The sequence below is a fragment of the Neophocaena asiaeorientalis genome, unplaced genomic scaffold (genome assembly GCF_003031525.2).
Source record: "Neophocaena asiaeorientalis asiaeorientalis breed wild unplaced genomic scaffold, Neophocaena_asiaeorientalis_V1.1 scaffold581, whole genome shotgun sequence".
In the NCBI taxonomy this organism is placed as follows: domain Eukaryota; kingdom Metazoa; phylum Chordata; class Mammalia; order Artiodactyla; family Phocoenidae; genus Neophocaena; species Neophocaena asiaeorientalis.
The window spans coordinates 1,784,058-1,797,505 of NW_020172732.1; the positions used below are offsets into that span (position 1 = coordinate 1,784,058).

Genomic DNA, 13,448 nt, shown 5'->3' on the forward strand with positions numbered 1-13,448 from the left:
AACAGATGTTTATTGATCCAGAACGTTCCCACTAATTTCAAGTTCTGTAATTCAAGAACTAGGAAATCGTTCCCATGTTTAGATTTAATCCACCATGTCCTGCAGGGACAGTTTGAGATCTGGTCCAGCCCTCATTTCAAGATGTTTTTGTATTAGCTATGGTACCTTACTCTTCCATAATAGAGGGGTCCCTCTGCCTGCCACATCTGCCAGCTTTGATTCTGTTAAATGGGTTTTCTTATACAGGTCACTCAAAATTATATTCATAGGAAGTACATCATTTTATTTTATTTACTTCCATTTTATTTACTAAGATCGTTCAAAGTTTTTAGAAGTAGACTTCTTAAAGACTATTATTTAGTCTATAGCTTTATTTAAAAAGAGTTTCAAGGGAAGGCCACTCAAAGGTGGGTGATTGATTCATTATGTGTCGAACAAACATTTATGGAGCACCTACTATAAGCCGTGCACTGTTGCGGGTTGAGGGGATCACCATGGTAAACTCTATGACAGCCCACACCATACTAGCCTAGAAGCCAGGCATTTTGTTAATTGTTAGGGCCACAAAGAAAAAGAAGATAATTCTTGAGCCTCAGATGGAAGTTCAGAGTATTTGGGGAAGATAAATCACATGAATATAATCCAATACTATAAATAGTATAAAAGCAAAAAGTTGGAGCAGCTATTCTCCTTCTGCGTAGTCGACCCATTGACCGTCTGTCATTTAGCTTCCTAGAATTCCATGTGTCAGTGACTCTTTTCCCTGAAAGGAGGGAGCGTGGAATAGGGGATGTGCGGGTGTGGAGTCAGGGAAAGCAGCTGAGGATCTGTGTACTGAGTAGTTGTGTTGACCTCCTCCCTCCAAGATCAGGTTTTCATTATTTCAACTCTGATTTTTACCTGTTTTTAGACTTACATGATTCCCAAAGACTTGGATTTTTTTTCACCTTACTTTTCTAGTAAAGTTTTTCTTGAAAACTTGGAGCCAACAGAAGTGGTATCTCTCTGTCCTGTCCTGGCCTCTGTGTCGGTGTCTTTCTCTCTGTCTCTCACTGTAATTATGAATTCAGGTATTGCTACTTAAATATCTTAAAAGCTTTGATTTTGTGTGATGTTTTCATATCTTCTTAAATTGCATATTTTTCCTTTTATGCTTCTACTGGGATGACAGAACTCATTTTAGTATAAGAGGTCAGTGTTAATACTTTGAATGAAACAGACACTTTAACGTAAAAAAAAAAAAAACCAAAAACTATATGAACAACCTGTTTTTTTAAGTGCTTGAATTTTCATGAAGGTTTTATACTAAAGTATATGTGCCCCAGTGCATGCCCCTTTTAAAAAGATTAAAAAGAAAAACTATGCATGCCAAAGAGTATCCTCATTTTGAGAAGAAGCTATGAGATTCCTGATACATTAATTCTTTTCAAACTTGAAAGGACAGTGTATTGAAGCATTTATGTTCTTTGGTATTTCAGGCTGACCACAACATAGATGTCAGTACTGAAGAAGATGATGATGGGGAATTAGCCCTGTGGTCTCCTGAAGTCAAGATTGTTGAACTTGTAAAAGATCATAAAGGCTTGGGATTCAGCATTTTGGATTACCAGGTATAAGAACCTGTTCAGAGCTTTTTGGAGCAATTAGTTTGTATTAAAGTTATATGAAGTAGTAATTGTTTAAGACATCCACTGACTTAGGCAAAACTGAATTATTTGATGTATAATGCTACTGTCCGAAGGTGGGGTGTTATAATTTCCGTTGTTACCATTACAATTGATAGCTCCCTTAGTGAAGAAAATGATAGATGATGTAATAAGTGAACATAAGGGAAGGAATAGTTTTATACCCAGGGATGCTTTTAGAGACTGGAACTTGATGAATTTTTTTATATGGAGGATTTTTTCCTCCAGCTTTATTGAGATATATTTCGCATACCATAAAGTTCACTCATTTAAAGCATACAGTTCGGTTGTTTCTAGTATATTTGGAGTTGTGCAACCATCACCACAGTCTAATTTAAGAACATTTTCATCACCCAAGAAAGAAACCCCATACATATTAGCAGTCATTCCCAATTCTCGCTCTCTTCTCCCTTCCCTTAACGTGAAGGTTTTTATAGTTTTGCTGACCTATTAATCTCAATGAGTGTAACTGAGTAGAAATGTTCTTGGTGAAGCTTATATTTATATTTAATATAGAACATATAATATTTATGTATTTATGTGTACCCCAATTATAACTACGGTAAAGTTACTGATGCATTTGGTTTGGAGGTGGCAATGTGAAAGGTCACAGTAAGACATCTATATGTTATACCAGTTTACCAGTTATAGTATTTTTAAACCATCTGACTATCATGGGGAATTAAAACTGTTGGCAAGAAATCTCTTCACTTTTAAGATGCATATTTTAATACATTAGTGCTGCCTAAAGACACTGTGGTTTAATAAAGCAAAATGTACTCTATCAAAGCACATAAAATGCCAAGTGATATAAAAATCAATTTTTTTAATAAGGCAATCAGGAATAGATTGAAAGAAAAATACTTTGAGCATTATGTAAGAACATTAAATTCCATATTTTGGCAGTGTGCTTTAAGATTACTGAAATAGATTATATCTATTTTATTTTTGCTGGCATATTTCTGTGCCAGATAACCCTCTTCGTTATTGGAAATTCTCTTTGGAATATTATTGAATTATGAGTTGTTGATTCCAAAAAATGCATATTTGGGGAAATATCTTTTTCAAGAAATATTAATACTGTAAGATTCTGGAAGTTTATATATTGGTTAATTATTAGGGCATATAAATATAAAGCAAATGGCACATATTGATACTTTTTTTTCCCTCTCCAGTGTTGCTCTATTACCTAGCACATAGTAGGTGATTGATAAACATTTGCAGAATGATTGAATAAAGTTTAGGCTAGCCAAAATTAATTGGGACTAAATGAATATATTCAATGGGTTTTTTTGGGTTAACATGTTGATAACTGGAATTTAGTTTAGAAAACACTTTTCAGATGTGGTTTTAGATATTTAGATATTCAGCTACATTTTCATTATCAATCTGTATGTTTTTGCATTCTTATAAATATATCATAATGATTGCTCTTACCCTCTTAAAAAAACATTATCTGCAAGTTTTATATTTTGAATATTGCACATGTTAGAGAAGTGCTTCAGAAATTAAGAAAAACAAAAAGTTCAGTAAAAGATGGAAAGAAAAACTTGATAGTCTTTAACAGTGTAATCCCTGCTTAAGAGAAAAATTCCTTTATCAGTTCTGAGTTTTACACTTAAAAAAAAAAAAAGTATATATGCATTGTAACATACCTTTGGTTTCTTTTGGATCTTATTTTTATTTGTAAAATTTTAGATGTCCCCCTATCCCATCTTCCTCACAATCACCATTACACATACTGATGTTTATTTCTGCACAAATTATATGAAGCAATTTTGCTGCAAAAAAAGTGTTAGATATTCTTCTTGCTTTTGTGCTTATTGGAGAACTGATAGAAAAAAACTTCATTTTCTAAATGCTACTTTGATTCACATTAAAGGGCTCAGCTTATTTATTTCTGCAGCTAAACCTTGGAAGAAAAAACATTCAGTCTTAAACTGAATATTTTTCTTAAGTCAATCTTAAATACACTTATAGTTGTACACAGCACGTTTTCACCATTTGTCAGTGGTATGTAGAACTGTTATTCCCGTGACATTTAGGTGACACGTAAACACAATTTAAAATTTGGTTTTGGGCAAGTTAATTAATTGGTTATACCACCTCTTGTTGTAATTAGGTAATAAATTCTAAAGTTCAGAAATATTTTTTGCAAGGCCAGGTGAAGTTTTAGCAGAAGCCATGAAAGGCCACGTTCCTGGTTATTATTGAATTTGATGCTTCTTGTATGAATTTATTAGGCATCTGAGTAGGGCTGATGCAGAGCTTCACGCTCACCCCCAAGCTTAGAATAGTTTGTATAAGAAGTGCTGTAGAAACATCTTAGCCACAGTGAAAAGATTTTAGTATAGTGGGAGAGTTTCCAGGTTATAAAGGACCTGTATTAGCAGTATTGAAGAGATTGCAAATTTACTTTGGTATTTTAATTTCAGTTAACCACTTTTCTCACTACTGAGTTTTTCTCTAGAAAAATAAGAACTCTGTCAAGAGCCTGACAAAATTATATACAATATATATTTTGTAGGTGCTTTTACAATTTCTTCATCTATGAAATGGGGATAATAATGTTTAGCTCAAAGGATTATTATGGTTTAAGTAAATTAACATGTAAAGAAGTGGGAAATGTTAGATTATTATGGAAATGTATTATTAGTAATAATCTAAGTTAGAAAATAAACACAAAAAGTCTTGATATTGTCCTCAAAGATGGAGCCATACTACAATATGTTTGTGTTCTATCAATTTTTAACTAGATTAGGAAAATTAATAAGTAGATGCTTTTAATTAGTAGATGTTTAGTGAAGTCTAAATTTAATTGTGAAATTACGTTCTAAAATGCAGCCAACTCTTGATGAGCCATATGTGAATTACCCATTTGTGGATTATTGGCCAGAAATTTGCTTTTTATGTAAATTGAGCCAAGCTTTAGGAAGAGATGAGTGAGAACATAAAGGATCTTGAATTGGCCATGGAACGATGGGATGGCAGTCTGGATAGGGGATTCAGTGATTCACCAGTGATGGAAATTGTGTAGTTGAGCAGAGAAAATAAGCAGGTCTTTGTACCTGCAATGAAAGAGCTGAATCTGATATACAGTTCTACAGCTCAGTCGTATGGCCAAAGAGGAACGTGTGGCAATTCATTTTCATGAAAGGCATTTTAAATAAATTGGGGCAAAGGAAGAGGAGAAAGCAACAGGGAAGACTTAGTAAATATGATTCAGGTTGTTAGTCTCATTAAATTTTAGGGTGAAGTGATTGTAGCTTTTTTGGCTGTGATTTGAAAGGAGGTAGGATATTTGTTAGTCTCAACTGTGCCTAGGCATTGCTTCATGTCATGGCTCGTTAAAATCTGGCCCTGTAAGTATACCATATTAGAAGAGTCCTTGGTCACTGTAACGTCATGCCTTATAAGATCATGTCATAGAAAACAGAGATGTGCATAGTTTGTCAAAAGCATGAATATTATGGCTTAATTGTGTACTCTGTTTCTAAGCAATATAGAACTCTTCAGAAATTTGGTTATAAGTTTTCTTAGTATAGTTTTTTGCCAGTTTCTAGGTATGATTACATACTGTGCCCTAGTTATCTTTGTCTTGATTCCCCATTATTTATGTGTAATGTCTTTATTCCTTGGAATATCACTAATGCTCATATTGATACTCATCCTAATATTAATCCAAATAATTAATACAAATCCAATAATAATAGCTAACATAGAGTATCTGCTGTTTGCTAGGCACTGTTCTAATTACTTAATGTTTTCCTCACAAGAACCATATGAAATATGTGCTATCATTATCCTCATTTTAGAAGTGAGGAACCTGAGGCACAGAGAGGTTAAGTAACTCGTCCAAATTCACACAGCTAGTATATGGCAGAAATAGAGTTTGAACTCAAGCAGTTAGCTGCCAGAATCTAGGCTTTTAACCACCACACATACTGCTTCTTTACTTATGAGTGGTATTTCCTTGGGTATTTTATTACAGTGAGTCCCTGTAATAAATTTATTGCAGCAGATCTTCCTGTTTTTTCAGCTTGCAGAACCATTTCATATCTTAAAGACAAGCTGCTAGATACTATCTCATTTTCAATGCTTATACGAAAGTTTAGTAAGTATTAAAAATTAATATAGTTTGCTTATATGCACTGTGCAAGAGCTAGCGTTTATTGCTTTAAATGAAAATAATTACAAATTTGAGTCCTAAATTCGTACAAGTAATTTGTTGTGGGCTAATGTTCAGTAATGAAGCAACTGTTAGGTAGTCTGATAATCTGTAATTTTTAATTCCTACCAAAAAGCTTGAAATAAATTTGTAACTATGTGGATTTTACCTTCATTTGACCTTTTAAGTTAAACATCGCAAGTGGATATTTTCTGGTGTTTTGATTTATGTTGAACTTTGAATAACCCCTCATGATTATAATTCACTGGAAATGTTTAACGTTATCCAATTTTTGAACATTAGCCATGATATTGCCATTCTTGATACTTTTGAATTTCAGTGATTTAGCAGGTAAAATTTATTAACCAGTAATTCTCCTCCCTCCCACATCCCATTCCTCAGTTCTCTCCCTTCCCGATATGGGGACTGAACTCAATTTTTGTTAAAGCAGATATTTTTGAAAGGCTTTGGGTTTATCTCAGACACTGAGAGAGATAAAAATAGAAAGCATAATAGCACAGCCATTGAGAGGTGATTCATATATAAATACTCTTAGTAATACTTTAAAAAGCTGTTTGAAAGACCAAAGGCAAAAGATGGCTGACTAAAAATAATAGTGAAAATATTCCTCCCTATAAAAATTAACAGTGATTAGTGTTTCTTAGAAGAAATGGGTTATTAAACTTAAATAGTATGAATATAAAAAATTGCAGTATTGCTGAGTCTTGGATATGTTATGCCTCAGTATTTGTGAGAAGAACCTAGTGTGCAGTTTCTGCCTGACTACTCTGTTAAATGGAATTCTCCTTAAAAGATTTTTAAACATTATATGAAGGGAGTGTATACATTTCATGCATGTGGTTTGAGTTGGCTTTTTTCTTATCATATGTGCAACAGAATGACTTTGTGTACATTAGAAATGTTTTAAAAATAAGTAATATATACATAGGGCATAAAAATTCAAAGGTACATAATGGTGTCCTGTGATGAGTATATCTACCTCTGACCATAATCCCTCATTTTTAATCTCCCAGATAAAAACTCCTGTTTTTCTTGTCTATCCTCCCAGAGATATTTTATACAGACACGATTATATAAGTGGTAGTTTGCTGGTTGTTTATTTTTTAATACATAAATGGAATATGTCATACACGCTTTCAGCATATTGCTTTTTTCCCCTCAATTATATGTTCTTTCATTTTGGTATTTATAGAGCTATCTAGTTCTTTTTAATGACTGCATAGTATATTATTGTTGTTGTACAATAATTTATTTAACCAAGCTCCTGTACCCAGTTGGTGGGTATTTCAAATGAGGCTGTATTGGATATCCTTGTCATATTCTTTTATAAAAAGGTACGAATAAATCTTGTGATAACTTCCTAGAAGAGGAATTGCTCATCAAAAGAACATTTATCTTTTAAATTTTGGTACATTTTTACCAAACTGCTTGCACATAAATGTTTGTCAGACTCATGTATTTAGACTACTTAAAATTGATGCCTTCTTATATAATTTCCTTGTTTAGATAATTCTCCTGAAAAATAAAGTGTAAGTAAGTGCATAATTCATGGTTTTGCTAATGGTTTTCCATGATATAGACAGATTAAATGATAGCGATATACAACTATCAACTTTGTTTCAACTTTATATTGTCAGTAATTAATTTATTGACCTTTATAGTTAAGAGAGGGCATAAACTATTTATATTGAGACTATGATATTAGTGCCCCAAAATCTATTCCTATTTTTTCCATCAGTTTTAATCTTCTTTATCAGAAGATTGAGTTTAAAAATGGAAGAAATTAAGGACTCTAATTTTGCCACAAGATTTGAGATTTTGGGTGAATGCTACTATCATTATAGTCTTTAGTAACTTGTGGAAGCCCAGTATCTTTACGTTCATGCCAACTGATTAGTTTATAGAAACTGGGATATAGAATTTGATAGGTATTGATATAATTTTAACATGTAGTAGTACCTATATTATTAACATTATTAAGTTGGGTTCAGAATCTAAGATCTACAGGACAGTAATATATTGTAAGTTATTATATAGTTCCACTTTAATGCTCATGGGATCTCATAACATGGCCACCAGTATCTGTTCTTTGGGTTTTTTTCTTTTGTTGCTGTTTTTATCTTCTTCTTTTTTGTTTTAAAGGAGCTCTGGTTCCAGTTCATCTGTGTATGATTAAGATATTGGTACTGAGCAAAATGTAGTCAGTCTGCTACTAATGGCAGTATCCATGTTCTTGGAAATATATTCTGTACAAACCACACAGCTGCATTTAAAGGTCACTTTTGCTTAATGGAACTTGGGACTGATAAAGTCCCAATCTTTGCCCATCCCTGAATCCTATCCACATTTATTTTTATTAACATCAAAGTACTGTAAGCTCCAGTGCCAACTGGGCTGAAGATTTCTTTTCACAGAGGATTTGCTTCCTTTCCCTCTATGGGAAAGTTCTGTATCCTTTAAATCATTTTAAGCTGCTTCATTTGAAAAATAATTCTTAGTAGTGTGTTCATGGAGTGGATTGATTGTGGCTACTGGGGAAATTCTCTCATGGCTTAAAGATTGCTTTTCAAGCCTGCGAAGTGGGTGAATGAAGGGGGCCCGCTCCTGGTGTGTGGAGTTTGTAGGATGATGACTGACTTCCAAACACCGCAGTGCAGCAAGACTAAAGGCATCAGGAGACCAGAAGCCACTTAATAAGAGATCAAAGAGGCTGTGTGTATATCAGCTTGAAATCCAGATAGTACAGATCAAAAGCTCGCCTTAGTGAGGCAGCTGCAGGGGGATGATATTAGCAGGAGGCCTCAAAGATCTTAAGTCAGGCCTGATGTTGAACTTTGAGGGAATTTCATGGCTCCTCTGGAATACGAATTTGGCCAAAAAATCCCATTGTGTCTAATGGGGGGAGAGAGAGAATAGAGGGCAAGCGGCAAATGCTTGTCAGCCGGTGGTGCTTTCTCCTAGGGTAGCTCTCCTTTTCACAAATGTTTCATAAGGACTGTTTCTGCATCACACTAGAAGGCATTGCTGAGGAGGAGAGTCTGAAAATGATACATTTGTTATATTACCGTTAGTGAGTATTCCAGAGATGGCCAAACAGTATATATTAGTGTTTATGAAACGACCATGGAGAGCTAAAATATAGGCATAAAGGTGCTCAGGTTTACTGCAATACCGGTACTTCTGTCTCTCCTATGAAATGCTCAAGATATTCCAGGAAGTTAGTGAATGTCAGGCCGGCTATGCATCTGTCTCCCATGTAAGGAAAAACAGAACAATAACTTTTTTTTTTTTTTAAAAGGAGTTGGTCTAAAGAGGAAACAGTCTCCAGAGGTGTTTTATCACCAGTGTTCCTCTATCTCTAGGTGTGGGTGTGTTTTGAAAGTCCCCACTGGATTCTGGTGTCAACATTGAGAACCGTGCTAGTAAATGAAAGTCATAGCCCTTCCTAGAGTATGGCAGAAAGATGGAATCAGATCCACCAACAGGTATTGAGAACCTGTTTTCCTAAGGCGTGTTTTTTTGTACGGCTCTGACCTGTTTGTGGGTGTCGTTTGGAGCCGGACAGTGATCCAGAGGAGCCTTGCTTTCCCCAGTGAGCGCCAGGAAGTGGTGTTGCCTCCTTCTGGTACCAAAGGCCTAATTTGTTAACAATGCATGAAAGGAGATTGGCTGCCTGATCTGGACACACGACTTTCTAGGGCTCAGGTTCCCCTTTCAGCTCTTCCCTCTGTGTTTTATTTTAATCAGATATTTTGTTCACCAATATGGCACTTTCAACATAGAGTCAGAAAGGACCAGGATTTGCCTTCTGGCTATGACACCCTACTAGGACTTCGGACAAGCCTATTAGTCTTTCTTATATAATAATCTCTAAAATAGAAATAATATTTTCCTTATAAAGTTATAAAGACTAAATAAAAGATGTATATAAATGCCCACACTTTTCTGGGCATAAAATAATGTGTTACTAGTTACTGAAAAATGATGATGGTGATGATGATGATGATTTTTAAAAATAGAATCTGAGCACAGACTTGCTATACCTGTTATTATTTCCCTCCAAAAAATTATTGATCACTTATGAGCTAGTATGCAGGATTAAAGATGAAAAGATATACTACCTTTCAAGTGTGTATTTAACAAATGTGTATTGGGCATCTTCTGTGTCAGGCACTGTTCCAGACACTGGGAATATAGCAATAAACAAAACAGACAATAGACCCTGTGTCCTCATGGAATTTAAATTCAATTGGGAGTAGAGAGACAGTGGATAAATAAGCATATGTTAAAATATAATAGATGAAACAGACTTGGGAACAACTCTATAATACATTATGATTTTAGCGGTGGTAGAAGTAAGACTAAGAGATTTCGTGATGATTGTTTCTTAAGACCCAGAGAGTCCTGATGGGGAACTGAGGCATGACTTGCACACAAACAGGTAGTGGACATTCCAGGAACGGAAGTGTCCTGGAATTGATAACTTGGCCCTGATTTTATGTCTTGACTTTCTTTAGTAGCTGTGAACTGTTTAATATTAATCTATCTAAGCTTTCATATTTTATTCCTTTTAATGAAAAATCCTTTGAGAAATTTTCGGATCTAACATTTATAAAATATGACCACCATTTCCCATGATAATAATAGCTAGTAATTATGTACTGCTCACACACACTGGTTTAATTATCTCTACAACCTCACGAGGTAGGTCCTATAATCATCTTCATTTTATAGATGAGGAACCTGATGATAAGAGGTTAAGGAATTTGCTCAGGATTATCCAATTGTTTAGTGGAACTGGGCTCCTAAGTCTGTCCTCAAACACATATGTCATTTCAAATTCTTTTCCATTATCTTCATAGTAACAGAAACAGAAGGAGTAATAGCAAGAATAAGAGTAAAAGCACTTATGGAGTCATGACTATGGGCTTTCCGAGCACGTATCATGCCTTATCTCATTTAATGCTTTTAACAACTTTACAAAATCTGTATTATTGTTATTTCCACTTACAATGAGAAACTCGAGTCTCAGAGATTAAACAACTTGAACAGTACCACTCAGCTGGTTTTTTTTTTTTTAATTCATTTTTGGCTGCATTGGGTCTTGGTTGCTGCACGCGGACTTTCTCTAGTTGCGGTGAGCAGGGGCTACTCTTTATTACAATGCTCGTGCTTCTCATTGCGGTGGCTTCTCTTGTTGTGGAGCATGGGTTCTAGGCACGCAGGCTTCAGTAGTTGTGGCACAAGGGCTCGGTAGTTGTGGCTCGCGGGCTCTAGAGCACAGGCTCAGTAGTTGTGTCACACCGGCTCAGTTGCTCCGTGGCTTGTGGGATCTTCCCGGACCAGGGCTTGAACCTGTGTCCCCTGCATTGGCAGGCGGATTCTTAACCACTGCTCCACCAGGGAAGTTGCTCAGCTGGTATTTGTAACTGTTTAGCTTAAGTTGAGAGTGATTTCTTTGGAAAATTAAAATAAATTCCAAAACTAATATTTAAAAAGCTTTTAAAAGTTTTGTGTGTCTATACTTTCCTTGCATCATCATAATAACTTTCAACTAATATAGTTTTTTTCTGGAAGATAATGGGATATTTCTTATTTATAAATTCATTTTCTTCTTACAATTTTTTTGGGTAAAATACACGTAACACAAAATTTACCATCTTAATTTTTAAGTGCATAGTTTGGTCGTGTTGGGTATACTCACATTTCAACTAATGTAATTTTAATAGAGAGTGTGACTTTGTCCTTGAGTAGTACTACCATCAGCCTGGTGGAACCCCAGCCATTTCAGCCAGGTGATGGGACTTTGAGATAAAGGACAGTTGTGTGGTTTGTTTTGTTTTGTTTTCCTCACAGCTAGCGAAAGTCCTGGGCCAGGAGTGAACAGTAAGTACGTAAACAATTACAGCATGACATAAAATTTTCAGGAGATGAAACATCCAAAGATAATGTTTAGTATCCAAGGAGAATGTCAACTAGGAGACTAGAAGGGGATGAGAGAAAGTCGTGGGCCTCTGCTTGAACCAATTATTATGATGTTTAAAATAGATTTTTAAAGCATGAAATTATACAGAATAAAATTATGTGCAAGCTTATGTATTTTTCCTCCATTTTAGACTATATTTTGATCTTTTAGCAAGTTTCTCTATGCACCTCTTTTCCATTGTACTTTTAAAATTTTATTTAAATTTATTTATTTTTGGCTGTGTTGGGTCTTCATTGCTGGGCATGGGCTTTTCTAGTTGCGGCGAGCGGGGGCTACTCTGTTGTGGTGCGCAGGCTTCTCATTGCAGTGGCTTCTCTTGTTGTGGAGCACGGGCTCTAGGCATGCAGGCTTCAGTAGTTGTGGCATGCGGGCTCAGTAGTTGTGGCTCATGGGCTCTAAAGCACAGGCTTAGTAGTTGTGGCGTGGGCTTAGTTGCTCCACGGCATGTGGGATCTTCCTGGACCAGGGCTCGAACCTGTGTCCCCTGCATTGGCAGGTGGATTCTTAACCACTGTGCCACCAGGGAAGCCCTCCATTGCACCTTTAATTGCCTTGTGTGCTGTACTTACTGTGCTACTCAGAGACTGTTTCGTTCTATGTATGATGTGTGGAAAAATCTATTCTTAATGTCTAATAGTATTAAGGAAGTAATAAGACACAAGGAGCCAGGAACCATATCAGTTTAATTTATCTTGAGTGCACTGAAAGTATTTTGTGGGCACTTACTTTGAACATGATGGTGTTGTGGTAATTGGTATGATTTGTATAAAACTTGGCTATACTATAAAATAGTAAAAAATGGGGTTAGATTCTGATAAGATAGCTTAGTCATTATTCATTAGAATCATTTACTTATTGCCTTGCATTCACTATAAATACATTTATTTCTCTTTCCTAAAAGTAAATGCTTAGCTTGTTGGTCAAATCAGAAGATGCTCATTTAGTATAAATAATTACATCCTGCATTCTTAAACCAGAACTATTCTAGTGATTTAAATTCAAGTAATAGTCTCTGACTTGTCTTTGTTGCTGTCTAAAAATGGCAAAAAAGTTGTTTTAATATTCCTTTTATGAAAGAGTACATGTATATATTTTGTTATATCTTTTGTTTTGATGGTAGAATACTCAGAAGTTAGATATTGCGTAGTTAGTGGCATTTTTATGAGTTCTTAAAAGACATCACTAACTACAATTTTACCATGTTTGTGACCAAAGTGTAGTCTTTTTCATTGCTGATGCTGTGTTTTGAATTAACTTCTGTCATTCCCTACTTTTTATAGTGGTTTTGTGAATGTTTTGGTAGAAATTAATGACAAATTTGACTCAAGATATTCTGTCAAATTTAGTTACAGAATTTTGGAGTTAGGGGAACAGATCACAACTGTCATGTATCCAACTTTCTCATTTTACAATTGAAGAAACTGACTCAGAAAAATGAAGAACTTGTGAAACTACACAGTCAGGCTGGGGGCTCAAAACTTGTTCCTTGACTTCTAATCAACACCCATCCTACCACTAGTGGATTGAATGGCTGTCTTCCTTGTCTCTCTTACGTATATTTTCTTCTTTTTAGAAAAATCTTTGGATT

General features: G+C 35.1%; 1 protein-coding gene across 6 annotated transcripts in view; it reads left to right on the forward strand.

The window, feature by feature from the left end:
• PATJ (PATJ crumbs cell polarity complex component) overlaps positions 1 to 13,448 on the forward strand; it is a 336,033-nt gene that overhangs the window by 69,109 nt on the left and 253,476 nt on the right. For all 6 annotated transcript variants that reach the window (XM_024740399.1, XM_024740403.1, XM_024740400.1 and 3 more), the window contains exon 16: positions 1,479 to 1,610. In XM_024740399.1, the coding sequence (XP_024596167.1) occupies positions 1,479 to 1,610 (132 nt within the window). The remainder of the gene's footprint in view (positions 1 to 1,478; positions 1,611 to 13,448) is intronic.